Source organism: Musa acuminata, chromosome BXJ1-6 (genome assembly GCF_036884655.1).
Source record: "Musa acuminata AAA Group cultivar baxijiao chromosome BXJ1-6, Cavendish_Baxijiao_AAA, whole genome shotgun sequence".
Classification (NCBI taxonomy): domain Eukaryota; kingdom Viridiplantae; phylum Streptophyta; class Magnoliopsida; order Zingiberales; family Musaceae; genus Musa; species Musa acuminata.
The window spans coordinates 4701395-4727039 of record NC_088332.1 but is presented as its reverse complement, the minus strand read 5'-3'; the positions used below and the strand labels follow the sequence as shown (position 1 = coordinate 4727039).

Here is a 25645-nt window from a genome sequence, read left to right as displayed (position 1 = left end):
GCAAGTCATAAACTTTGGAGGGATAATTGTATAATTTAGCCTCATTGCTTGAATTATGCAACTGATGATGACTTTGGAATGAACATGACTCATGTTAATCTGTCATAAAAAATTGACATATCGGAATTCATATTTTGATAGCCATATGAGAAAAATATTTTAAGAGGTAACCTTTCAATGTGTAAAACTACTTATATTTTTATCAGGAAATTGTCAAATATAAATGGTACAAAAGAAATGGTGGAAATATTAAGGTTGGAAACGCATTCAAGTATGATAAAAAATAGATGAAAGTTTGTCGTCAATCCCATTTATTCACCTAATTCTGATCCTTAATGGTTCTCATATTCATGGGGTTTGATGCCAAACCTTGTTTATTTGTGCCAAGTCCATCTCTGCATATAATTGAGACTCCTAATATGATGATGGGGTGTTGCTCAAATCAACAATTGGAGAGTTCACCCCCCTATGACAAGTTTGAGACTTTTAGTCTCTTTCTTTGTGAGAGTTTTCACTCTGTTTTCATCAATATTCTTCTAAGTTCTATGATAACGACACACAGATACTCTACAATTAATTTGTTTGGCATGTTTCAGATGTTTACAGGCAAGTAGTAGATAGATAACAAACACAGATGATGATGATGATGATGATGAAGACTTGGTAGGCCTAAAGATGAATGAACACTGCTACTTCTCAACCATCTTTCTGAGATTCCATATAAGATACTTGGAGATGGCCACTAACAACAGTAATCATGCAAGTGTTAGATTTGACTTGAAAACTACAACCGCATGTCACACCTTCCCACAGCAACACTCAACTGCACAGAAAGTGAGTTGCAGCTTCAAAGGTGCATGTAGAATTCAGGAGTTGAGGCACACACACAATCTCATTCTTTCTGGTCTCTCAAAATCTTTCTACCATGTGAGACCTATCTAGCCAGAAGTCAAATTAAAGAAAAGATATTTATTTTATCACAAAAAATATGAAAATGTTTTGATGCGGTATCTACTCTGAGTAGGATCAATATACACCGATCTTGGTTTTATCATATGGTCAAAGCTCATCAAGAATTCCGATAAATTAAAGTTGAATCTAAATCCACATCTGTGAAAGAACTCCAAATCACAATTCATAAGGAGTTCATATATCATTTCCAAAGTTTTATAAAAATCATATTTTTTTTATAAAATCATCAGATGAACTACAAAAGTGACAACAGAAAAACACTAGTCTTATGAAAGTCCAGAAATTTGAGATAGATGTTAAAAAGACATGAAACCATAACTAGAGGTTAATAGGTCGAACCTCAAATTCTGTAGCAGTTCTCCTGATATAGCATGCACATTGTAATTCCAAGCTCTGGATAAGATCTCCCACACAGAAAGCTGATGCAGATCAAGGTTAGAGAAAACAGAGAAACAAGACAGAGAACAAGGATACACCATGGCAATCACTGTTGATTTCGGGGCGGAGGTGGTGGTGGCATTCCAGGTCTTGCTAGAGCAAACATAGGCACCGGCCCACCTGGCGGTGGTGGCATCCCTGGCCTTGGCGGCAGTGGCATCCCTGGCCTTGGCGGCAGTGAAGCAGGCATACCAGACCGCATCACTGGCGGAGCGACCCTCAGCATCTGTGGCGGCACCGGGAACGGCGGTGGAGCAGCCCCAGGACTGGCAGCGAACTGAACCGGCACAGTCGTTGGTGGGCGTTGGCCGACTGACGGGGGCTGGCCTGAGAAACCCGGCATCTGCCCCGGCGCCGGCGGGTGGACGACCTGGGATAAGAGATTGGCGGGGCCGAGAGCTGAGGCACAGGCGAGCGCGATATTTGCGGTTGCATCATCCCGGATGCGGGCCCGCGGACGTGGGCCCGGCGAGCCCGGGCTGGGCCTGGACGAGAGGCGCGGTTGAGATGCCGGGACCAGCGAGAGCTGCGGCGGCGTGGGCCTTAGCGCGGGACTCATCGGGGGGCGGGGGACCCTCGACGGTCGGGGACACAACTTCCTTGCAGCGGAGGAGGACGAGGCCGAGAATGCGGCGGTCCTCCCGCTCCTAGCCAGGCTTCTTGCCCCGCGCAGCGGCGGCGCCCTTTACGGGGGGAAGATTGCGGAACTCCTCGCAGTCGCCTAGGACGAGGTTCATGACTCTCCGTCTGGATCGTGGCGCGCATCCCGTAGTTGATGTACTGCAGCATCTTCGAGCCCTTCGCCATCGACATGGCTCTCCGTCCCCGATCGCGATTCGGGTCTCTAGGGTTAGGGTTTTTTGGGGGGCGGGACTCAAATTGATGATGAGTAGTATAAATATCGTGTTCAAGTGAAATAATTCTTTGCTTTAATTCAACAGAATAATAAATGGCTTCCTCAACAGTTGACAAACTGCGTTGACAAATATTTCTGATTTACAAAAGTCAAAACAAGTAAAAAATAAGGGGAAAATAATTAACTAAAATTTTTCTTTCTCGAAATTGAAGATACGTAAATTGTTGACTTTTGTTGTAGTTTTCTTTCTTTGATCGACTAAAATAAGTTGGATATTACATGAGAGAGATGTTTGACCGGAAAAAACGGGGTGATTAGAAACGGAGGCTTCATAAAAGTCTACTGATCGGACGGTGGAGAGCAATATAAAACCTCGTGATCGTAAGAAGAGAAGATATCGTGGTACCCTAACAGCTTTTTATTTCCCGTAATTCTTTGCCTACGTACTAAGATACCCACGTGGATAAACGTGCCTTGTGATTGGACGTTTGGTGGATTCAGGCGCGGGTCCCGCCTCAACTGTCCACTGGTAAGAGAGGAGCCGAAAAGGCCATGGTATCGGTGATAAAGTATCGCTTCCTTTCTTTTGAAGGCCCCACATAATTGAAGCGTCTCCCCAAGCCACTCCGTGGAAGAAGAGCTCGTTGCAGAGAAATCATATACCCACGTTTTCACCTCCTATACGAGAGCGGGTCCCGAAGAAGACTCGATCTTCTATCCACGCGGGTATAGACGGGTTCGGTTGTTTCAGAGAGGGAATAGTTTTGCCTATTTGGATCCCATCTCGAGGAAAAGCGAAAGATCAATGCCGTCGGAGTGGAAACATCGTTGACTCGCCCCTGCTTCCACTCTCACTCCCACTTATAAAGCAACGCCTCGCCTCTCGTCGCCTTCTAATCTAACCGATCTACCTGGGGTTTGGATCGGCATCGATGGGCGTCGATCTCATGGGGTACCGCAAGATGGACGATCAGATCGCCATCCAGGAGGCGGCCGCTGCCGGTATCCGCTCCATGGAGCACCTCGTCCTCCGCCTCTCCGACCAGCAGCAGCAGCAGCAAGACTGCCGCGAGATCGCCGACCTCGCCGTGTCTAAGTTCAAAAAGGTGATCTCCATCCTCAACCGCACCGGCCACGCCCGCTTCCGCCGCGGCCCGACCGGCCCGCCCCCGCCGGGTCGGCCGTCGCTTCCCGCAGCGTCGAAGACACTAACCCTCGCCCCGGTTCCGCTGCGGGTCAAGCCCCCTGACCACCCCCTCCCGTTGCCGACTCCCCAGGCCCTAACCCTGGACTTCACCAAACCGATCTTCGCCACCGCCGCAAGCGAGGTGTCACCCCCGAGCCGGTACAACAAGGGGTGCTTCAGTATCTCGAAGTCGTTGTCGTCGGCGACGTCTTCGTTCGTGTCATCCGTCACTGGCGACGGCAGCGTGTCGAACGGCAGGCTCGGGACCTCCTCTCTACTCCTCCCCCCCCAGCCCATCGTTGTCGGAAAGTCGCCTCTCTCGTCCGCCCTCCACCAGCGGGGCCACGAGCACACCCACGCCCACTCCGATCACGTCGCCGGCAAGTACGCCGTCCCCGGCTCCCGCTGCCACTGCTCCAAGAAAAGGTAAAACAAGAGACCATCGCAAATCCGAACGCCTACATCCTCGCACTCAAGCAAACCGACGCCGTAATTATTCCCGACTCTTTATCTAACTCTTAACCTCTCATCACGCAGGAAATCTCGGGTTAAGCGGACCATCCGCGTGCCGGCGATCAGCTCCAAGGTGGCCGATATCCCCGGCGACGAGTACTCGTGGCGCAAGTACGGGCAGAAGCCCATCAAGGGTTCCCCTTACCCTAGGTAACCATTCCTGCGCCTCCCCCGTCCTTCCGATCACCATCGGACGGTCGTGATTCGATCTAACGCTGTGTCTTTCCCCCACCCTCCGTTACCTTCAGGGGCTACTATAAATGCAGTACCGTCCGAGGCTGCCCCGCGAGGAAGCACGTGGAGCGGGCGCCGGATGACCCCTCGATGCTGATCGTGACCTACGAGGCGGAGCACCGCCACAACCCCACCGTCGCCGGCGCTTCGCCGAAGCCCGCCACCGCCGCCGCCGCAATCTGAGGTCGCCCTCCTCCTTCCTAGGTCTAATCCCGGCCGTTCACTGTTCCCTTTGATGATGTAAAATATGTTTTTATATTAACTAAGATATTATAAATATAAAAAGATTTTGACTCCGAGTGTGTGGAGGGAGGGCGAAGAAGGTCTGCGCGGCCCGCTGTCTCCGTTGACTGGTGTCAACTGATAAGATCAGCGTTGTCTTGGTACAATTGTGGTGTGGCTTTCATGTGGTGGGGTGGGAGATGGGGAAGCCAGGTGCAGGAACAGCAATTATTGATGGCGGTAGGTCAACTGTCTCGGATGTGGCTGGAGAAGAAGAAGCTGCAGTGACCAAGTGGTTGTGGGGGGTGTAGGTGATGGATGACATACATAGTAGGTTCACTTTCATGTTGGAGTGGTTTGATACTTAATTTTCATCCACCTATTGCTACAGTTTAGAGACCAAAACAATTATTACATGCAAATCAGCTCAAAAGTATTTAGGCTTAAACTATTAGCAGTAAACTTTGGATACATATTTATGATCCACTATGGACTTGATGGCATCCTAAATTGTAGAAAAAAATGGTTCTCTGTGCTCTTTATTTGCTAGTGGATGCTCCACAGACTTGATGGCGGTTGGGAAGCGATAACGATGAAGGATGTGGAAGAGAATCCACTTCCCACTCCACCTCTTACCTTTTTAACGTGGAGGACATGGGTTTGGGTTTTCAACGGATGCCATCAAGTCTATATGTTAGCATTATCCATGAATTCGTGTGCACCGCTGGTCCATTTGATTCGTAGGCTTGTCCTACTGAATGGATTAGTCCACATGTGACAATGCACGCAAATATAAATTTATGTCATAATCAATTAGGTCTGCTTGCTCGACTTAAAGTTACCGATTATATAGAGAAAGATATATTCTGTGGACATGAGTAGTAGTGGTGACCGAGTGAGAGTGAGAGAGAGAGAGAGTCCTCCTTGGAGCCTTTCAACTGGCGATCTGTCTCGTGCAGGATTCAGATGAATAATTCTGGGACCATAGTGACAGCAAAAGACGGGTGCTACGAGACAGATGAAACCCATGCAATATTGGGTGGTTTGATGATGGACAAGTCAAAGGTAAGGTGAACGAACACACATTGTGTGGTGTCGTTTGATGGTGGGGATTGGGGTCGCTGCCATTTCTGCCACCCGCTTGTTTGGTCAATCCGGAGATCGATGCCTGGATCAACCTTACCTTGTTCTGGTAGCAAAGCTCGAAGAAATACTATTTAATTGTTTGCTTACTTACCTCTTAGGCAATAATAATAAGAAGTCCCAAAACATGAACTCTTGGTGCCACAGTGACCCCATCACATGGGGGTGGTCCACTTCGATATTTAATGTGTGACCTATGCCTATGGAACAAAAACGATGGTCCTCGAAACTATTCCTCTCCTATTATTGTCCTTCCGTATGTGCTTAGAACTGTGTTGGGCTTCACAAATTTAGATTTTAGCGATCCTCACAATGAACTAAAGAAGCCATTGCCACCGAAGGAAGACTCCAAAAATGAGAAAAGAGAAGATGATTCGTATATAAAGACGTAGATGTCAAGAGAACCAGAACTAAGACACCATTATACGCAATTGTTGGTTCAAGTCACATCCCAAAAATTATCATTCTTGGGTGGGCTAATTAAATATTATAATTTATAGTTAGATTAGAATTTCGATTCATAGACCTAAAAATTATATATTGAAGTCATAATTATGAAAGTGAAATATATATTTTTATTTCTCCTAATATCGTTGGGTTTACCGATATAAGCACGAAGATGATAAATAGAAAGATAATTTCAACGTCTCAGTTTACGCTTTCGGGTCATGAGTGGTTATTGTAGATGAGGAAAAATATCGACGAGATGTAAGGTAAAGGGAGAGGAGGAAAAGAACGATGTAGATGTCGACGCTCTTTAACTACATCGACATCGATGTAGATGCCGAATAACGTTGCCTTTCCTCACATCGTTATCGGCGTCGACGTAGATGTCGAGCGATACTCTGTGTTCATCTATGTTAGCACCGATGCAGATGCCGAGTGATCATTTCGTTGCTCTATATTTACATCGATGCTGATGCAGCTATCGAGTAACGTCGCCGCAGATATAGAGCATCGACATCTACGTTATCCTCTTCCTCCTCTCCCTTCACCTTACCTTTCGTCGTAACTCTTGCTTCTCATCCACAATAGTTCCTTGTGACCCCCAAGCAATATTGTCATTCGTCATCATCGAAAACATAAAATTATCTTTTTATTCATTAGATATTAAAATTGTCTAACTACATAGGCTAATATCTAATTTGCCCTCCTCCAATCAAAAAAAAAGGAAAAATAAGAACTACTTGTAACTTACCAAAATTTCTCTTTTGCCCATGGGATATAAATGTTAGTTACATCAAACTCACGGTGCTCTTGACATGGTATTTAATGTTTTCAGAACATTTTATCCAATAAATGAAAAAACACGCATCACTAGTGCACAAAAGAGTATTTTGGTCTAAAAAGATAAATCAAAGGGCGTGTCAACGGAAGCAGGCCACCTCGTTGTGTGCTAAAAATATATATATAGGGTTGTGGAATTTACAGGAAGGTTTTTAGCAGGCAGATTTGTTCTTCAGAAAGGGGACCGAGCAAGATGCTAAATTACGCTAAGATCCAAATTGTTGCAAGCTGAAATAATGAAAATGGCTATATTAGACCTGCAAATCTATAAGCAGTACAAAACTATAACGCACATTAAATGATATAGTCATCGTGATTGAGGCACCAGAAACGCTTTAAAATCTTCAGGGTAATTAAAGTACTTCAAAGCGAGTAATAAAAGAACTTTTCTACTCCTACTCATATGATATATCATTCAAAAAATATGATTTAGTGCATGCTGCTTCAACTAATGTCAGATATAATCTCTAGCTCTATAAATAAAAATAAAAATAAAAATTCGAGCCATGTCAGGAAGAATTATATAATGTGCTCCCAAGTTACATAATCCTTAAATCCAACAATTTCGCCATTGTTGCGAGTGCTTAATTTTCAGATTCAAGAGTGCAAATCGTGCAAGTAATCAGAAGTAATTCCTTCTTGATGGATGGATAGTTATGAACAAATGCATCATACTTCACTAATAAAAGACTAACCTGAGAGATTCCAGTCTTTTTATCTCTGTGGCATCTTCATCCTGCAGACCATACTACACCTCGAGAATAGTCCTGCAACAGCTCCCAATCATAGTAGAGTGCAAAGAAATTGAAGGATTAAAAATTAAAAATACAGACACGCAAATCATGAAAATCAACTTCCATATCACACATCAGAACCCAAATGCAAAAAATTTACGGAGATCATAACTTGTGAAAGTGATACTCCAGAAGATGCTCTTAGGAGATGGGATCAAGACTAGCACACTATCATGTCACAGCTCATAATTCATATACAGTAACTAATTGACGTAGAGCGTGCAACTGTATGCATTCTGTAGGAAAAAAATAGAATTATGTAGAAAAAATTGACAAATGATGAATAGTCAATATACCATTTTCGGTCACTGAAGGAAAACAATAAATAGAGGAGAAAAAATTTGAAGCTTTTGCATAAAGAGCAGGACCAAATTCCCGGATCCATGCACTAAAAACTAGCACCAACGCAAGTGCTGGCCCTGATTACACTATAACTGGCTTGGAACAGCACACTGGAAGAACCAGCAACATCGTCTAGGAAAAATTGCAGTAGCAAGTCTTGGATTGAAGATGATGGATGTAATTGTCCCTAATTTCCACCCTTCTGTTTGAGAGTGATCTTGTCTCCTAAACTGAGAGCAATTCCTTGTGTCTTGCTCCTTATCCTAATATAACCACTCAGCTTCCCATCAGTCTGCTTCTCAACACTTATATTGACCAAAGCATCCTCTCCAAAGACACTCTTTGCGTAGAGGTTAGCAGCAAGAAACCCACACTCCCCATCCAGCGCAGAGCTGAAACCAATATCATCAAAGAACAACATGGTGACTGATATTGGTCGATGCTGATGATAAAAAAGGTTCCACTAGAACTGACTATGCAATGATAACCAGATGCTCTTTCTATACAAATATATGCAGGGGAAAGTAATAGTTAAGTGGCTTGAGGACTCACGGTGGTGTGAGGCACTTCATGTTTGTTGACTTGATAATGTGATTCAAAAATTCCTTCTCATCCTGTATTAAAGAATTCACCGCAACCTGAAACACAGTAACAAAGGTAAAGATAATTTGTAGGTAGTGATTCTCAACGGTGCTAAAATGTGCTCATGGTGGCATGATTATGCAGAAGACATCAGAAAAAAAATAGGGCATTAGATTTGATGAAAAATGCAAGGAGATTTGGATTAGATGATGCATCATGTTCTTGAGAAGAGGGATACACATATGTCCTCTCATTCATTATCATTTTAACCAGAAGTGAAAATCATAGTATGCTATCCCTTGGAATAAAAATCATCAATCATATTCTCAAAAGACTCGATTAAACACACATGCAGAGTAATGAACAACAAACAATTAACAGAAACTGGAAAAGTGCCTCCTTGCAAATTACTTAAAAGTACAAAAATATTCAACTCGATTTCATGTATGAATGGAAAATGAGAAGAAAGGGATACAAAAAAGCAACACCGTTTAACAAAGTCACTGCTCTGCTGCTTTAGCAATGATGGTCAAATTATTGAACAATAAATAAAGAAATTAATATTGAGGGGTTGAATAGCCTCTCAAAGTTACACAAATAAAATATCAAAGATTAGAAGACTCAGCTTGTCCATCATGTCACAATCATAGCCTCAGCAGAGATCAAGGTTTCAAGTCAGCTTTAAGAAAAAGTTGATCAATGCTGTATATAATTAACATGTGTGTGCTACCAAATTCTCAACATAATCAGTTATTAGAAATGCATCCCCTAACACAGATATTTATGATGTAATATCAAGATTTGTTTACACAAATAGAGCGCAAGTACATATTGCATAAGTTTTATTGTGATATAATAATCTGTTAAACAACTAGTTAAATACATGTTTCCAGTTTCCACTATATCAGACACTAATTAGTGAACTTTATACCATGTTATGTCAATCATGTAGATTGTAGACATGTTTTAGAAATCAGTAATATACACTTCAAAAAAAAAAAGAAAGAAAAAGAAAGAATACCTTATTTTCCCACTCAAATTCTGCCCACATATTCCTAAATGTCACATCAGCACAGGTAGCAGGAGATATGTAGTCCATGATATCAATGTGAATATCATTGAGGACAACAACAGTTCTCTCGAGCACATTTGAAGTTTCATATACAATATTACCAAATATCACACCAGTTTCTGTTGAGGAGACTTTTATATTAGCTCGTATTTGTTTGCTTGATTCTGGAGCGAGAGTATAGTTCTGTGGTCGGTCAACAAGTTTGAGGTCTCCCATGGTTGCTAATTCCAAACACAGGTTCTGAAGTGTTTCCTTTGTTCGGTTAATCACTGTGACGTCTAGAACTATGTCATAATGATGAACTGTGACAAATGCCTCAGCATACACAGGATCACTGAATCCAGTGAGTTGAAGAATTCGATTCAACTTATTTGCATCATCTCCATCCCTCATAAATTCGCCAGTTGCACGTTTCAGATCATCTTGAACCTCATCCTCCAACTCAAGCTGGCTCATACCCTGTAAATTTGAACACCAAAAGAGGTTAATAGAAATGAAATTCTTTATGACTGCAGTAGCTTAAAAATAGTTAATGCAACATAGCATCAAAATAACAGACAAATAACACTTATGATGCTGTTCAGATATAGCCCAATTAAAATATCCTGCAGCAACATGAACAAAAAAATTCACAAAAGCCATGTTATACAAGTTCAAGTAAAACTGGAGACAGTGAGGAGAAAAGAGAGTTGTAAATCAAGTTTTAACTTCGTATATATGGAACGATATTATCAATCATCACGAGTCACCTAAAAAGCAATTCAAAGAAATATTAGTATGTAGATATGTCAACTCATCTTGATTCTCATATGTAACCAAGTATCAGAGACAGCTGCCTTTTGTTTTGTTTTGACTATGAGAAATCTATAAAACTAAAGATGTAACTACAGATGTTCTTAAAAGACAAGTCTGGAAGACCACAGAATGTATGATCGGTTCTATTGATGCACAATAGTTTAGAAAAAGAGGAAGATAAAACTCATAAGTCATAACAATGACAATAATAGCTAGAAAACAAATCAACAATTGAGAACTTTTTTTCTTGATAAATAATTATCTGATTTGGATGAAGAAATTTATGAGTATTTGAAAGATCAAAAGCACGTCACGCTTCTATATGCCCACATGATAAATATAAAGGAACTATGATTGTTAATAACTCGTTAATGTGACCAAGAATTTATTCTTTCCCATCTGATTGCAAGCAGCCGTATCCACTTTGTGAATCATATGGACACCAACCAAAATGACATGACTGAAATGAGTATCCACTAAAAATGACATGACTGAAATGAGTATCCACTAAAATTGACATGACTGAAATGAGTATCCACTAAAAATGACATGACTCACACACATTGGCTTAATGAGTACCAAAAATGTCTATATTTTTCGACAACAGTTCTGCTGAAATTAGCTTGTGTTTTGAGGCCAACAATAGCTAGAAGAGATACTTATTAACATTGAACTTTATCTCCTCCACTCGGAAGAGGATAGTCACTTACTGTCCTTCGACGTTATGCTGGTTCTATAAAAAGCCTTAGCAGTAGCATTTTCACAAATAGTATCCATGTATCAATCAGCAAGCATTTAGGTCCCGATGGTAGCAAATTAGCCACTGAATAATATATAGAACATAAAAGAATAAAAAATGGGACTTAAAAAGCTAAATAATACATTTGCAATGTAAGTCACAACGATACCAAGCTCACATGACAGTACATGGGTATACAAAAAAATGGAACTATGAATCCATTCTGTTTCAATGAAAACTTAAAAACCCACAATTTTCTCTTTGAAGTCCTTGACTAGCAGTTTTTAGACCAAAAGTTTCCATGCCCTAATATCAAACTAGAACTCTTTTTGTGCTAAAAGCAATACAATTATTTGTCATTAGTTCCTTGCAATCATCATTCATGTTTAAACATTTAATACATGAAGTGAAACATGTCATGGTCGGATTGTCAGAGAATCCCGTCAAGAGGAAGTTCTTGGGAACCACTAAATAAATACCAGTTTCATGATGATTAAAAATTTATATTGTGTGAAGAACAAAAGAATGAACTAATGTAAGCGCTCAGTAGTTGCCGATTGGGTAACTCCATTAACGGAAAGATAACAGTACTCCTTACCTTTCTATTCTTCAAATGGTAGAAATCAATAAGATCATCAGGTTGTGCATGGGAAATCTGTGCCTTCGCTTTAATCTCCTCAGCCTCTCGAAATTGCTTCTCTGCAAGCATCTTTGCAAAACTCTGGCGGCATGACTGCAACCATATTTTCCTAACCTCATCACCAGTGTTGCAGAGCAATCTTATGCATAGGACAATCCTGTCATGAGAATCATTATCAATCGGCTGTGGAAAAAATGAAGATTGTCCCAACTGCAATATGGAAGTCATGATCAGCAAGGCCCCACTGCATGCTTTATTTGCTTCAGCCTTTGACGGCTGAACCTCTTCCAATCTCAAAACCAGCTTAGTCAAGGTGCAAGCAACAACTGCCCCCACAAAGAAGTCACCAGACAGAATCAATGACCTCAAATTTAATGATGAAGCCAAAGATCCAGGAAGAACCATTGGAGCAGACAAAGCAGTTTCAGATGCAGCACTTTGTGTTGCATAAGTCCCATCTGCCAAAACCACAGGCCGTCTGGAAGAAAGAGTGGCAGTTGATACCTGCTGTGGTTTCTTTGAAGTATCTGCTGCTTCACCATCCTCAGTGGCAACATAAAAGGGAAGATCTCCAAGGAACTGCTTAATTGTCTGGATCCCACTCTCCACCTCAGAGAGTGAAAGGCAATACTCACCAATGATCCAAAGAGCACACGAGCAAACTCTCGCAGTGCAGATCTGATAAAATGTGTCGAGCAGTCTGGTGATAATGGAAACCCTTAGCTTTGGGTTAGCCTCAATTATCTCTCTAACAAAGAGAATCACATCAATAGAAGAAGCCACATTGGTATCACCGAGGAAATCCATCAGCAGATGGACAACTGTGCTAGCAACCTCAGGGAACTTGATTGCACACAAATGGATAGCCTGCACCAGCATCTGCCGGTATTCCCCATTCTTCTCAAGCTCAGTGCTCTGTGTCTTGACGACCTCTTTCTTAAGCATGAGCACCACCTCATCAACGTTCCTGGACGTGATCAGATCGAGGGCAATGTCGAGAGTCTTACGCCTGATGTCAAGATTTGGGCTTGAAAGCGCACGAAGAACATCCATGATCATCTCCACCATGATCTCCCTGTGCAACAACTTGAGCTCGTTGAGACGGTCGAGCACAATGAGCTTCACATTGTTGTCACTCTGTGAGACGAGGAGCTGGCAGTAGGTGTTGGCAGCTGCACGGATGGCGGTTGGGGCAGATGACAATGAGACAAGCGTCCCGGCACTCTCATAGACGACCGCAGCAGACGGGGAATTGAGAAGGGAGATGATGATCTTGATATACTTGCCCTTCTCGGAAGGGTTGGAGCGGCAGACCTTGCGGATGAGGTCGAGGGCGGCCATTTGGAGGAGTTCGCCCCACTCGGGGACGTGGTCTGCCTGTGAGAGGAGGTGCACAACGGCGCGCGTCTGGGCGCAGGTGGCAAGCATGAGGAAGGCGTTGCGGCGTGCGGAGGGGTCCTGCTCGGAGGCGAGAACCTTCTCGACGAGCTCGGAGGCGTCGGGAAGGAGCTGCTCACCGGCCTGGCCGGGGAGGCGGTGGATGGCTGCGACGGCGAGGAGGGCGTGGCGGCGGACGAAGGGGTGGCGGTGCTCGAGATTGGCGAGGACGGATGGGACAAGCGGCTCCAGGATCTCTGGCTCGGACAAGCGGCAGAGGAACCGGAGGGTGACGCCGCGGATGTACTCGTTGGCGTGCTGCAGGTTGTTGCGGAGGTTCTGGCAGATGAGGATCATCTCGGGGAGGACGCGGCCGCGGGCGTCGGTCTTGTCGATGATCTCCAGGTAGAGGAGGAGCAACTTCTGCACGGTGTGATCGTCGGAGGGGAGGACATAGCGGACGATGGTGATGAAGATCTGGGGGAGCGTCTCACCGTTGACAAGGAGCATGACGGCCTTCTTCATGGCATCGATCTTGGCCTCAACGTCGCTGCCCTCGAGGGCCTCCTTGATCTCGTTCGCCATGGCCGGGGAGCCCTTGTCGAAGTGGACCAGGATCGAGCACGATTTCTCCATCTCGGCGCCCCTCTTGCAAGAACCCTGGATCTGGATCGAAGAACAGGCAGGGAATCGAAGATAGTGAGGGAATTGGAAGGGATCCGAAGGAGGAGTACGAGATCTGGAACGGGGGTCGAGGGATTTGGAGGTAGACGAAGAGGGGGGAACGCTTCAGACTGCGTTTTTATTGAGGCGAAAGACTACACCGCAATCGTTCGGATTGGACTCGGGTTCTAACTGCAGCGAGCGTACAAATCGATGAGTTCGGGTCTGCCCAAGCATATAATTCACTCATCGCATCATTAAGCTATCACACATCTAACAAGCATATAATGCACAGTTGAATACATTATTGTTTGCGGTACTAAAAGCATGACCACAATTATATAGGCTTTCTCAGTTTTTTCTTCCTTTTTCTCCACATATTCTACTAACATTGCAGACCTCCAACTTACCAAAGCCTGGAAGTAAAAGAGGAGGAGGAGAAAGGAAGCCTTTTAATAGCACTCAGCCCAACCTTCTTCCATGGCCATGGCTCTGGCGCGCATCGCAGCACCTGCGAGCCGAGTCGAGGCTCGAACGATGAGCTCCACAGGCACGCCCGAAGCCGCCCTGGAGCTCCTCAGCATCGCCTCCTCCCGCGTGCCGCCCCCTCTCCACCCGCGCCTCCTCGCGGCGAGCCACGGCGCCGCCTCCAAGCTCACCCTCGAGCGCGTCTCCGCCGTTCCCCGGCACGCCCTTCTCAGACGCCCCACAGCAGCGGGCACCGCTTCCGCGACGCGCCGCCTCCCCAGACCGGCACGCCCGCCCCTTCTCGCCAGAACCCCCTCCGCACTCGCCTGCCCCCGCCGCCCGGCCGACGCGGCCGCGATCGACTCCGCGGTGGAGATGCAGGAGACCGATTCCGAGTCGTCAGAGAATCCGGACCCAGCGGGGCCACAGGCGCTGCACAGGGAGCGGACCGGAGGAGACCCAGCGCCGGCGAGGAGGCGGTCCTCGTCGAGGGCGCCGCACCCGGCGCAGGCGACGCGCCGGAGGTGGCGCGCGACGAGGAAGTTAGCGCCGTGCACGCGGGCGTCGCATGCCCAGCAGAGGAACGCCGCGTCCGCCTCGCAGTGCACGGCGGCCGCACCGCCGCAGAGCTCGCAGCCCCTCCACCTCGCAGCCTTCATCCCTCCTGCCGCTAGATGGCCTCTTTGCAGCACCTTCTTATAAAGTAGAATTACAAGCAGTGGAGTTGGCTGAGATATTTTGGGGGGCGTCGAATTAACTATTCTTATTGTGGCTATTAAGCCATGAGATGATGACGACAGGGGAATATAAATGGAGGAAATCTTTTGCTTTCAGCTGATTGATTCTGATTCAAGTATTCCTTTGGACGCAACCGCTCAATTTGTGTTCATTCTTGGCCACAAATGAAATGCAAATGATGTGCTCTAATTACATTTTTCCTTGGGATTCTAAGAGTTGTGGTTGAGACATTTAGATTTTTCATAGATATGGACCAAATCTTCCTTTTGCCGAGGTGGCAGAGCACATCCTGTGAGGGCTTATCAGAAAAATACAATAAAGAATGAGAGGATAGAGATGAAGATTCCAAAGCTGTATAATTTCCAACTCCATGTTTCTAATCTATATTTGAGAAGAAAAAAAAATGCACACAATCAATAAATTTGAGAACAGGAAATTTCTAATCTATATTTGCAGAAATTAATGATTGACATCTAATTAAACATTAGCTTGTCAACAAGAAACAGCTAAAAACAGAGAAAATTTTCATATGATTTAGCTTCCAAGAGAGAAGCAGCATGATCAACATATGAACTGGTCAAGCAAACAGATCAATCAAACACTGACAGGTTATTTGGCGGAGGGGTGGAAGGAGTTGGAAGGCATTGCCACACCTGTGTGGCCATAGTTATGCCTCTTGTGTGAGACTAAAACACCTTGTGGCCCAAGAATTTGTATATATAAAGTGAGGAGCTCAACATCATGGTAGAAGAGTATAGTTTGGATAAGAAATCCTCCTCTATTTCTCAACAACCAAGTAGCAGAATCAGGCTGTCATAGATATATAGATTTGGCAAATCTATGGCCCTTGACATGTATGCAAAAACAAGAGGTGGCAGGAAAACCACTTTGAACTAATTGCAGCCTCAAGTACTAGGCAAACACAACCACAATAACATTCATGATTCTAGTTACATACCTGAGGCTCAAGAAAGAGCCAGCTCAAAGCAGGTGGCAGGTCTTGTTGCCAATGAAGTTTGACAGCTCAACCACAAGCAGGACATCAGATCACCAGCTTCTTGTTGAGTTCAAAACTCGTGGATATTAGGGCTGTAATTCAGATTCTTGATCTCATCAACTCGATAGTTCTTTATCACAAGCAGACAGACCATAAAACTCATATCAGTACAAAACGAATGGGCATTAGAGTTATTAAAGAGGGTTCTTGTCTAAGTTCTGTAAGAAAACACACCTATGATGACAGAGGCAAACTTGTGGTAGTCAGCAAATGACAACACAATCATGCTTTCACAGCTAATAACTCCACTCTCCGATGACAGTAAAGCGGACATCCTCTGATTCATTCATCAGTTGTTCGATCATGCAGCTTGAGTTTGAAGGATCAAGTGGAGAACTAAGGCATCACTTGCCATGATTACTAGTATTTTTATGGCAGGCCTTGCTAAGGTACAGGAACAAAATTAACCAACTGGCAATGAGTGTTTTAAAATGGTCATAAGACAGAATGTTGGCACCAAATTTATCATATAAAACATTAATCCCTGCTAAAAAATATGAAATTTCCGAAAATAATATTGAAATATGAGAATGGAAGGCCTTCATTAGATTCAGAAGGATTTCATGTTAGATTTATGAGGAATGCTGACTAGGAAAAGCCGCAGAACTTGGGAGAGGAAGCTCAATTAATATAATAGATTTTAAATCAAAAAAGAAAGCAAGAAGTGGTCACAGTTTGATATAGATCATAATATCCAGATTACAAACAATGCAATTAAACAGGTTACCACATTGTATAGTAGTAAATACAGAGCCAGCGTAAACTAGGGCTATGTTAACAACACTTTGAATGTTGATAATCCTTAAAAGTTGATTGTAGAACCCACGACTTATCCATTGTTCAAAAAGTTGATCCATTGAAGCCAAAGAAGGAACGCTGTGAAACAAAAACAATAATATAATAAATCAGAACTAAACCACTAAGATATAGAAATTACAGTCAACTCTGAATTTTGGGCTAAAAACTAGGAGATTGTACTTGAGCGGTGTATAAGTTTATGGGCAAAATAATCATATATATGGAAGCAACATTATAATAAAAACTAAAAAAAATATAACAGACCAACATGATGTTTAACAAAAAAAATATATACACAAAAATAGGCATTTAAGAGAACATAATCCACAGTAAATATTTTTCACCAGAAGCATTAGGCAAATGAAGGTGAATATGTTTTCACTGTTCCCAACACGTCCATGCTTATCTGTCCACATTGCAAGAACATTTAATATGCTTTTGATACACGTAGAAGATTTGTATTCTTACCTTTCAATATTTCTTGCAACTGTTTATTTTGCAACTCCTATTTATTTCTCCAATCAACACATATTTCCTATATAATCTCATTTTCTGTACTCACAACTAGCTCAGTTTATCAAAAACCATTATGTAGTTTGCAAAAGATGTATTTTCTGTGGGAGCATCTCAATGCAAGCTTATGGGAAAAATAAAAGAAAACAATTCCAGGAAACAACAAAGAAGTAAGCAAAAATAGTTGAGCAAAGAAGCACAAATCAGTAGCTTACCTGTACATCATAGAACTTGATGTAAAACCTCGAACTATCCACTGAGAGTTTTGCTTCAAGAATCTCAGCAAGTGCAGAACTTAGCTTTGCATTGACACTAGGTCCAAGGCCACCAATCGATATGACTTCTCCGTATGCTGCCGGTTCTTCACTTCCAGCAAATGCAATAGGAACTCCTCCGTTTATCAGAATCATCACATACTGAGCTTGCAAAAAACAATAAGAATAGACAGAATTATGCATTGCAAAGGCAAAAAAGAAGTGAGGTAAAAGGAAATGCTGCTTGCTCTAAAACACTATACCACCTGAAAACCTATCTTCATTGCTATTCTTGCTATTAACAAGAAAATTTAAGTTGATTGCAATAAGTAAAAATATGAAATGCATCTTAGCATGCAACATTTCAACTTGTCAATAGCTTAAGAAACAAGGGAAAAGGCAACATCTATAAATTTTAGGAACACTAAGACTACAATGCTACTACCGAAAGAATTTTCCACAATATGCCTACCAATGATTCACACCACTTGGCACGATAAGAGCTTCAGTGTGCACCCGAATAATCGAACTAATCATGACTACCTATGAAGGAAACTGCATCACCGTGAACAGTGTTCCCACTACAACATAACCACAAACAACATCGCATATATGCACGAAACCAAAACGAAGGCATCAAGAACGTCCGCCGTCAGAGGAATTTCATCGAACAACTGGTGGTACGAAAACTGAGATGGGAGTTCTCACGGACTCAGGCTTGCCAATGATCTTGGCCACGATTCTGGTGCAGTCCTTGAGGATGTCGGAGGCGACCACCGCGTCCACCGGCACGTTCGTGCTCACGTTCAAGGTCGGCATGGCGGATCCACTTGCTCGCTTATCGAAAGTAGAAGCAACATATAGATAAATAGACACAGAGCGGAATTGTGGATAAGATGCGGACGGTATGCGCGCGCAGATATCGATGGACAGAGTCGGATCGGGTTTCACCAACCCCGTTTCGGATCCGAGAAGGATTCCATCCGGGTTCAGAGTCACAGTAGCGGGTCGGATCGGGTCCGGTTTTGCACAAACCTGATGCATTACAATTACATCAAATTATAACATGTATATATATATATATATATATATATAGCTAAGAACATTATGTGAAGCATGCCATTCTCATCGACCTGTAGCTACCCAAACCCGGAGAACTCTTCAGGTAGGGGAAGGTTGAGCTCAATGTTAAGCTCAGAGCAAACGAGCTGCAGTATGCTCCCTGTCACACCACCCAATCCCATCTTGTTCACTGTGACTGCAATCGAGAAGTTGTGCTCAGTATCACAGACTGCAGTAGATCCACCAACTCCGGCATGGCCAAAGCTCCTCAGATCGCCAGTCGTAGTGTTGAATCTCCTAAACCCGAGCCCAAACCTGCCATTTGGAATGGCCATGCCGGAGTAATCGCCCACGCCCATGAAAGCGTCGTGGATAGTGGGACTGCGAAATATGGTTCTGGTGTTCTTCGGCCCACCGTCGTCGATGCTGATATCTGTGAGGCTGCTGTTCTTGTTCTGTGTCCACTTGACTCGCCAATTCTTCTTGGGACGCTTCAGGGGAGGAAAGGTTGGAGTGTGGACATGGCTGCCGAGGGGAGGCTTGGAGAGGAGGGAGTGCGGTGGAAGGGTGGATCCGCCATTGGCGAGGGCTGCGTAGAAGCGTGCCAGGGCACGGGCGGAGCAGTGCGCGTTGGCTGCGGGGATTATGGCTCGTCGGGTGTTGAGATTGTTGAAGAGGACGGGGAGGGAAGACATCGTATCTGCTACGTTGCCCTGGTGCGAGCTGGGCGGCGCCATTTCCTGCCTCACCTCGATCTCGAGGAGAGTTTGCAGGTCCTCGGTGTCGACGGCGAGCGTCGCCAGCCGAGACTCCACTCCTGAAACGGAATCCACACGTTAGCGAGGCTACAGAGACATCATTCTGCAAGAACAGAGGTAGAGGAAAACACAGCACTATCATCACTGTTTTACTGTACCAGTTATTTCCTCAATGATGTGTTCTTGTGGTCAAAGCAGAATGGGATTGAAGACCATTAGGAAGTCAAAGTTAAAATGTACTTAAATCCTTCTTTGAGATGTCAACAGGATTTGGATGTCCAGAAAGGAAAAATCCAATGCAAAACAGTCCCTATTAAGTATAAATAAGAATTTTTGATAACAATGCTGATGATATTGGTAGTTTCTAATGAAGTTTCTGAAGAAGCTAATGAATCCTAAAAAAATGAAAGGTCTGATTTGGAATAAGATTTTAAATATTGGTCTAATACCAATTTTGGGAGTTTGTTGGATTGGTATAATATTAGTGCACCAAATGATCTATCAACTTGTACTATTCAATATCTAAAAAACTGATTTAAGAATAAATATTAATTATAATTTACATGTTTCGAGTTAAATATCGGTCCATAGATATTGATTGACTTGGATATCTCCTTCCTGTTTATTAATATTCCTACATCTTCTCTTTTTTTTATCTATTATTCATATTTGTATTATTTCCTAAAGAGAATCAGATATAAATTAAAAGTTTTAGCAATAATATGCTAAATATCTTCATAAATCTGTCCTACATCACTATGATGATGATGAACAATAAGTTATTTAATAATTCTACACTCATTTAAAGATATACAAAAATCAAACATTTTAACATGAGTATTGGACTTCTCAATCAAAAAAAGCATGTCCATCCACTAAATAAACAAGGGGAAGCTGCTATAATATATATATACATATTAGACATAAATGGGATACATACCTGGAGGAATGCCGATATAAAGTTCTCCTTCAATGTTGAGAGGGTGAATAAAAGCCTCTTCCAGTAATTGTTGAAATTTCTTTCCAGATGCATGCTGTTGCAAACAAATATTTATATAGTATCTCAGCATAGAATAAAAAAGAAAACGAAATCTGGAAAATAAAACTATATCTTCAAGGTAAAAAATAAAAATCAAGAAGAATTATATGCAAATATTCATGGAAGACTCTCAAGCTATTATAGCATGCACATCACATGGTACTATCCAAAGCTAAACTTTTCTTTTCAAGTTTTTAGGTACTACTCAACCTTCAAATATGTCAAATGTGGCAGCTTAAATTTTTGATGAATTTTGTAGTGATTAACATAATTTAATAAACTGATCGATAGTGTTACTAATCTGATCAAGTACTGATAACTACAAGTCACTGTGTTGTTCAGTATTATCATACTGATCTGATAGATTACGGAAACTAGTATAGCTTGTTATTGCAGTGAAGAAACAAGAAGTTACGTACCTCTATTACACCACCACAAAGCCAACCAAAGGACAAGTGGTGGTATAGTTGTTGGGAACCTGGTTCTGTCTCAGGAACTGAACTAGCAATAAGCTGTAGAGATTTCTCCCAATCACACATTAGCAAAGGGTTGCTCCTCATGACATCAGACATAGCATTGTGCAAACCAGATGAGTGGTTGAGTACATGATGAACCTGAAGGAAGTTGAAGCAAGTTGTAAAGCCAGATAACAACCTGTTCTAGCTCACAAAGAATCAATCTTTTTCATGAACCATGATGTGTTCTTGTTTACCTTTATTTGATCCTTTTTGCTGCCACTGAACTCTGGCCAAATGTTTGCTATGGCTTCGTCCAGCTTGAGTTTCCTGCAAGAAGATTGTTTAGGTTTAGATATGTGTTTCCTTCCATGCACAAGAAGGCTGCAAAACCTCAAAACTGAACTTGGTCTTACCCCTTATCAACCAGCCAATGCACCATCGCAGCAGTGATTCCTTGTGTTACTGAGAAGACTGGAAACAAGGTGTCAGGATGAACAGGCTGAGGGTCGTATCTCCCCATCACCCCAGCTGCAGTATCTATGATCACCTTCCCGTCTTTGTACGCACACACCTGAAAGTAAAAGCCACAGAAGAGCACCATCAGGTCTTGGTTCTGAAGGCATCAAGCATCATCATCTGTCAGCACAAGTGAAACAAGAAACCATTATGCTGAATCCATCTTGAAGTAGAAAACCATCATGAACATGACAATTCTATGGCTTTCTAACATGCTGCATGATGCATGTTCTGGATGTTCAGTATTTATACTTGTGTGTTGAAGTTTACAATTTTTTTCATATAGTGCCTACTCTTTCTCTTCAACCAACCTTTCCCTCATTTTTACATATTTTCTTCTTTTAGTCCATTTCATTTATTTCTTATACATACAAATAGTCAGGACCTGAGGACGAGTGTTCCTCAACCAAGACTATTTTCAATTAAGAGAAATATATGTATTTTTATTAGTCACTTGGCTTTCTAATGAATCAAAATCCTAGTACTGATTTCATTTTAATTTTGAGATTAATTGTACGATATTTTTGATAAATTATACTACTAAAAAGAAGGGAGAAGAGGAAAAGGCAAGATTATATTTTGGCAGACACAATATAGTTAATAAAGCAATCTAAACCTACTTGTATCCCAACGATTTTCTCACTTCCAAGCGCAATCAGGAGCTGCCTCAACTTAGCCTCCAAATCAGAGTGAACTGGTGAATCATAGATCCATTGGTTATTCACTGCTGGTCCAGTCTTGATGCCCCTGATTCCATGAGTTCCACAAAGTAGGGAATTAGAGGAAGAGACAAGATAAATAAAAAAGGGTATGAAGATTAACAATGAAGAGAATGCAACCCAGATAATACTCACCCTAGTAGTGTTGCCTCAGCAAATGGTCGCATGATGTCCAAATAAACAACACGAACATTTAGAGTTGAAGAAAGCCCTGAAGAAGTAAAATTACTCATTCGTAATGCATTATACCACATCATCTAAGGAAGAGATGAGTCCAAACAAACCTCGAAGAAGTTCCAACACCCTCATAAATATAACTGCATCACCTGGGAAAGCATCAATCTGGGGAAGGTAGGCAAAGTTTGCATGTTGTGCAACATGATTCATCCTCTTTATATATAGTGTACAGTATGCTTGAAGAAGAAATGTTATAGAAAGAGCTCTGAGGGGAAAAAGGTTGCACTTACAGGATTAAAGTGTTTAGCTTCCTTCTTGTTCAACTTCATCTTCTCTTGAATAACCTTCCTATCCTTCTGTCTTTGATCAGCGATAGATTGCACATTTTCCTTGACAGAAGAATGCATATAAGATATCATGGTTTACTTGAGCTGAGGAATAAATGAAAGGGAAAAGTAACAGAAACAATCAATCTTGAAGCAGACAGCAATCACTCACAAATGCTTGACTTGGCAGCGCTGCAGTGCGGAAAAATATTTTTGCAAGGTTCATAGCCTGCTCTGGCATATCAAGCCGCAACTTTAGTCCCATCATTGTGAAGGCAGCTAAGAGAGCCACATGGTCCTCCTGCCACAGGGCATTCTCATGCTGTAAAAAGATAACCCTGAAGGACAAGCAGCAATAGTTTCAAAGAGAAACTATATAGACACAAGTCATCAATCATGCATAAAACAGTATTGCCATTTCAGATTTTAATACTCCAAAGTTCCAAACTCTATGAAAAGTTGTGGTACATACCTCAGCACATGCCAGAAACATTTTTGCTAGTGCCTGTTTCATAGAGCTTGATATTGACTTGGTGAGGCCAAAGTCCAGCAGAATAGGGCGATTTGGGTGTTCCTTGCACACAAGAAAATTTCCTGCAAGAAATAGTCACCAAGAATTGATAGATGATCAACCATAAGCTTTTCTTCTTTCTTCTCCCAAGACAGCAAACATTGCCAAGATCCAAGAATGGTGAGAAAGGTGGGCATAAGCAAACACACCTGGATGTGGATCACCATTGAAGAACCCATCAACATAGATTTGATGAGCATATGCACGTGTGATCTCTTCAACAAGCTTTTGCTTGTCCACCTCATATGCTTCCAGAGAAACATTATCATTCAATCGAATCCCATCCATGTATTGCAGCACAAGGACCATCTCGGATGACTGCCATCAGGAATTATAGAAGCACACAATGTAAGGCATCTCTTTACAGGTGAGAGTGGCTGAAGTAAGAACTATAACTGTGTAGTTCCACCTGAATAATTTCTGGGATCAGCACATCTACTCTATTCATGCCATCGAGCTCATTTTTGAGTCGCAGGTTTTCGGAAACTCTTCTTGTGTTTTCTACAGACAAAAGATGATGCAGCTTAACATGTCAAGGTATTGACAGAAGGATTGATAATGAAGGTACTGAACTTATCAGACCAACCGGCTTCATGATTGAAATCAAGTTCTTTAGGTGCCTCCTTGCACCATTCATCTATCATTGGATTGAAGTCATATTGTGGCTCTGCCCATGCTATCCAGTCCGTTATTGATTTGGCATTCTTCAAGTCCTGAAATTGGCTTTTGTTAATGTGAAGACTTCTAATCAACTTAATTGCCATCTTGTCAAGACTCAAATTGCAGACCTCTAAGATGACTTCCTTGATGCCCACATGTTGAACTTTAACAACCACGTCCTGCCCATCTCTCAGAGTTGCACGGTGGACTTGTGCCACCTGCAAGCATTTCTCTATTCTTAAGGAAATTCTGAGATTCTTTTTTCCAGAATGAACTTACAATGTATAAGCATATAAATGGACCAGTATATTATAATGATCTTACAGATGCAGTAGCAAGGGGTTCCTCAACAAAATGAGAGAAGATATCATTCATAGGTTTCCCCAGCTCCTTCTCTATAGTTTGGCGAACCTGGGACCAAGCAGCAGACTTATCAACATCGTAGAAACTATTACTAATATGCTCATCTAAACTTCCCATGAAATGCATATTACGCATTGTAATTTGATGTATTGTATCGTATATTTGCAGAAGCATTTTTCAGATGCATATTGCACATTTTAATCATGCATCTTGGCATTTTCGTGGTGCATTATGAGGATGATTGATGATGATGACAATGAAGAAGTCAATTCGAAGCAATAAAAAGAGGGCATAAACTCATAGTCTTGCATCCACTTAACACCTGAGTTATCTTTCATGTTCAAGATAACTCAAAGACTGCATAGTTATTGATGGAAGCATTCAGTTACCTCTTCCAGTGGCCGACGAGGAAGAGAGTCCTGCAGCTGTTTGAGAAGACGCACATAAGCGTCTGGCAGAGCGTCGGCTCGGGTGGACAGGTATTGACCAAGCTTTACCCACAGACCTTCCAACTGGATCATCAAATCGAGAACACGCTTAGCATTCCGCTCATGTGTTCCTTCCCAAAGATCATCCCTTCTGCTACCGCTATACCAGTTATCTATCATCTGCACGGCCTACAGTAGTAGAAAACCCCATTGATTTCTGACGCTAATCAATAGATGGGAAACAAGAACGAATCCGGCGGCACAGAGCACCTTGTAGTCCAGGTAGATCAGCAATGCCGTGGTGAATACTTTGAGCCGCCGCTTGTAGAGAGTCGCCCATCCCATTAGGAACTCCGGAAGACGGAGAAGGTGCGGAAGCAGACAGATGATCCGCTGATGTCTGCACTTCTATATCGACTCAAATCGATGGTGAGACGTATACATTCATGGATCGATGGGCTGCAGCTGACGAGGTGTTCAGGGAGGCGCAGCCGTAGCATATTAGAAGGCATTGCTCGTGGAGGAAGGAAGAGGTTGCGGCGGAACCACCACCGAAGCAAAGAAGGATGCCTTCTCCGTTCGTCGATGGACGGTACCGTCAGGAATCCTCAAAAGCTGACCTTGTGCCTTGAGCACCAAGGTGCTGCTTTCTGGGATCGACCTCAGCACGGCGGCCACAAGCAAAGCAGGATAGGATCCCTTTTGGTCGATTCCTCATCACAGTTCATGGCTTGAGCGCCAAGGTGAGAGAGATGCTGAGAGCAGCTTTGTTTTGCGCGACGGGATGAATGCTCGTGTGGGATTTCATTACTGGTTTATTAAACCATATTAATGTGTTTGCTACTGCATGTTGAAATCTGCCTTTAAGCAATTTACATGTGTCAG

General features: G+C 42.8%; 6 protein-coding genes across 7 annotated transcripts; 1 reads left to right on the top strand and 5 right to left on the bottom strand.

The window, feature by feature from the left end:
- Nucleotides 1-1456: 1456 nt before the first annotated feature.
- LOC135677947 (U1 small nuclear ribonucleoprotein C-like) lies at nt 1457-1969 on the bottom strand. The gene has a single exon (XM_065190349.1). It carries the CDS (start codon nt 1967-1969, stop codon nt 1457-1459), a length of 513 nt encoding a protein of 170 aa, XP_065046421.1.
- A 1151-nt stretch (nt 1970-3120) lies between these two features.
- On the top strand, nt 3121-4495 carry LOC103988216 (WRKY transcription factor WRKY51). The gene is made up of 3 exons (XM_065186225.1): nt 3121-3878; nt 3990-4115; nt 4214-4495. The coding sequence occupies exons 1-3, from the start codon at nt 3199-3201 to the stop codon at nt 4380-4382; spliced, it is 975 nt and encodes a 324-aa protein (XP_065042297.1). The 5' UTR covers nt 3121-3198; the 3' UTR covers nt 4383-4495.
- A 3363-nt stretch (nt 4496-7858) lies between these two features.
- LOC135675753 (coatomer subunit beta-1-like) lies at nt 7859-16158 on the bottom strand. Of its 2 annotated transcripts, none has more exons than XM_065186223.1 (5): nt 16020-16158; nt 11774-14047; nt 9591-10100; nt 8540-8625; nt 7859-8379 (listed from the first exon to the last, which is right to left on the bottom strand). In XM_065186223.1, the coding sequence occupies exons 2-5, from the start codon at nt 13826-13828 to the stop codon at nt 8175-8177; spliced, it is 2856 nt and encodes a 951-aa protein (XP_065042295.1). In that variant the 5' UTR covers nt 13829-14047; nt 16020-16158; the 3' UTR covers nt 7859-8174. The 2 variants fall into 2 exon arrangements, with proteins under 2 accessions (XP_065042295.1, XP_065042294.1); XM_065186222.1 differs by lacking the exon at nt 16020-16158 and adding an exon at nt 14328-14468.
- On the bottom strand, nt 14128-18524 carry LOC135675754 (uncharacterized). The gene is made up of 4 exons (XM_065186224.1): nt 18392-18524; nt 17645-17845; nt 16293-16994; nt 14128-16188 (listed from the first exon to the last, which is right to left on the bottom strand). Exons 1-3 carry the CDS (start codon nt 18500-18502, stop codon nt 16959-16961), a joined length of 348 nt encoding a protein of 115 aa, XP_065042296.1. The 5' UTR covers nt 18503-18524; the 3' UTR covers nt 14128-16188; nt 16293-16958.
- On the bottom strand, nt 14308-14982 carry LOC135677946 (B-box zinc finger protein 32-like). The gene has a single exon (XM_065190348.1). It carries the CDS (start codon nt 14980-14982, stop codon nt 14308-14310), a length of 675 nt encoding a protein of 224 aa, XP_065046420.1.
- Nucleotides 18525-18581: 57 nt separating the features above from the next.
- On the bottom strand, nt 18582-25622 carry LOC103986888 (uncharacterized). Its single transcript, XM_018827573.2, has 19 exons — nt 25031-25622; nt 24722-24949; nt 24294-24380; nt 24098-24187; nt 23896-24022; nt 23719-23810; nt 23459-23627; nt 23211-23332; nt 22911-23039; nt 22703-22801; nt 22520-22577; nt 22371-22446; nt 22137-22263; nt 21414-21571; nt 21255-21327; nt 20962-21156; nt 20444-20537; nt 18817-19562; nt 18582-18718 (listed from the first exon to the last, which is right to left on the bottom strand). The coding sequence occupies exons 1-18, from the start codon at nt 25103-25105 to the stop codon at nt 18823-18825; spliced, it is 2739 nt and encodes a 912-aa protein (XP_018683118.2). The 5' UTR covers nt 25106-25622; the 3' UTR covers nt 18582-18718; nt 18817-18822.
- Between the last annotated feature and the right edge of the window lie 23 nt (nt 25623-25645).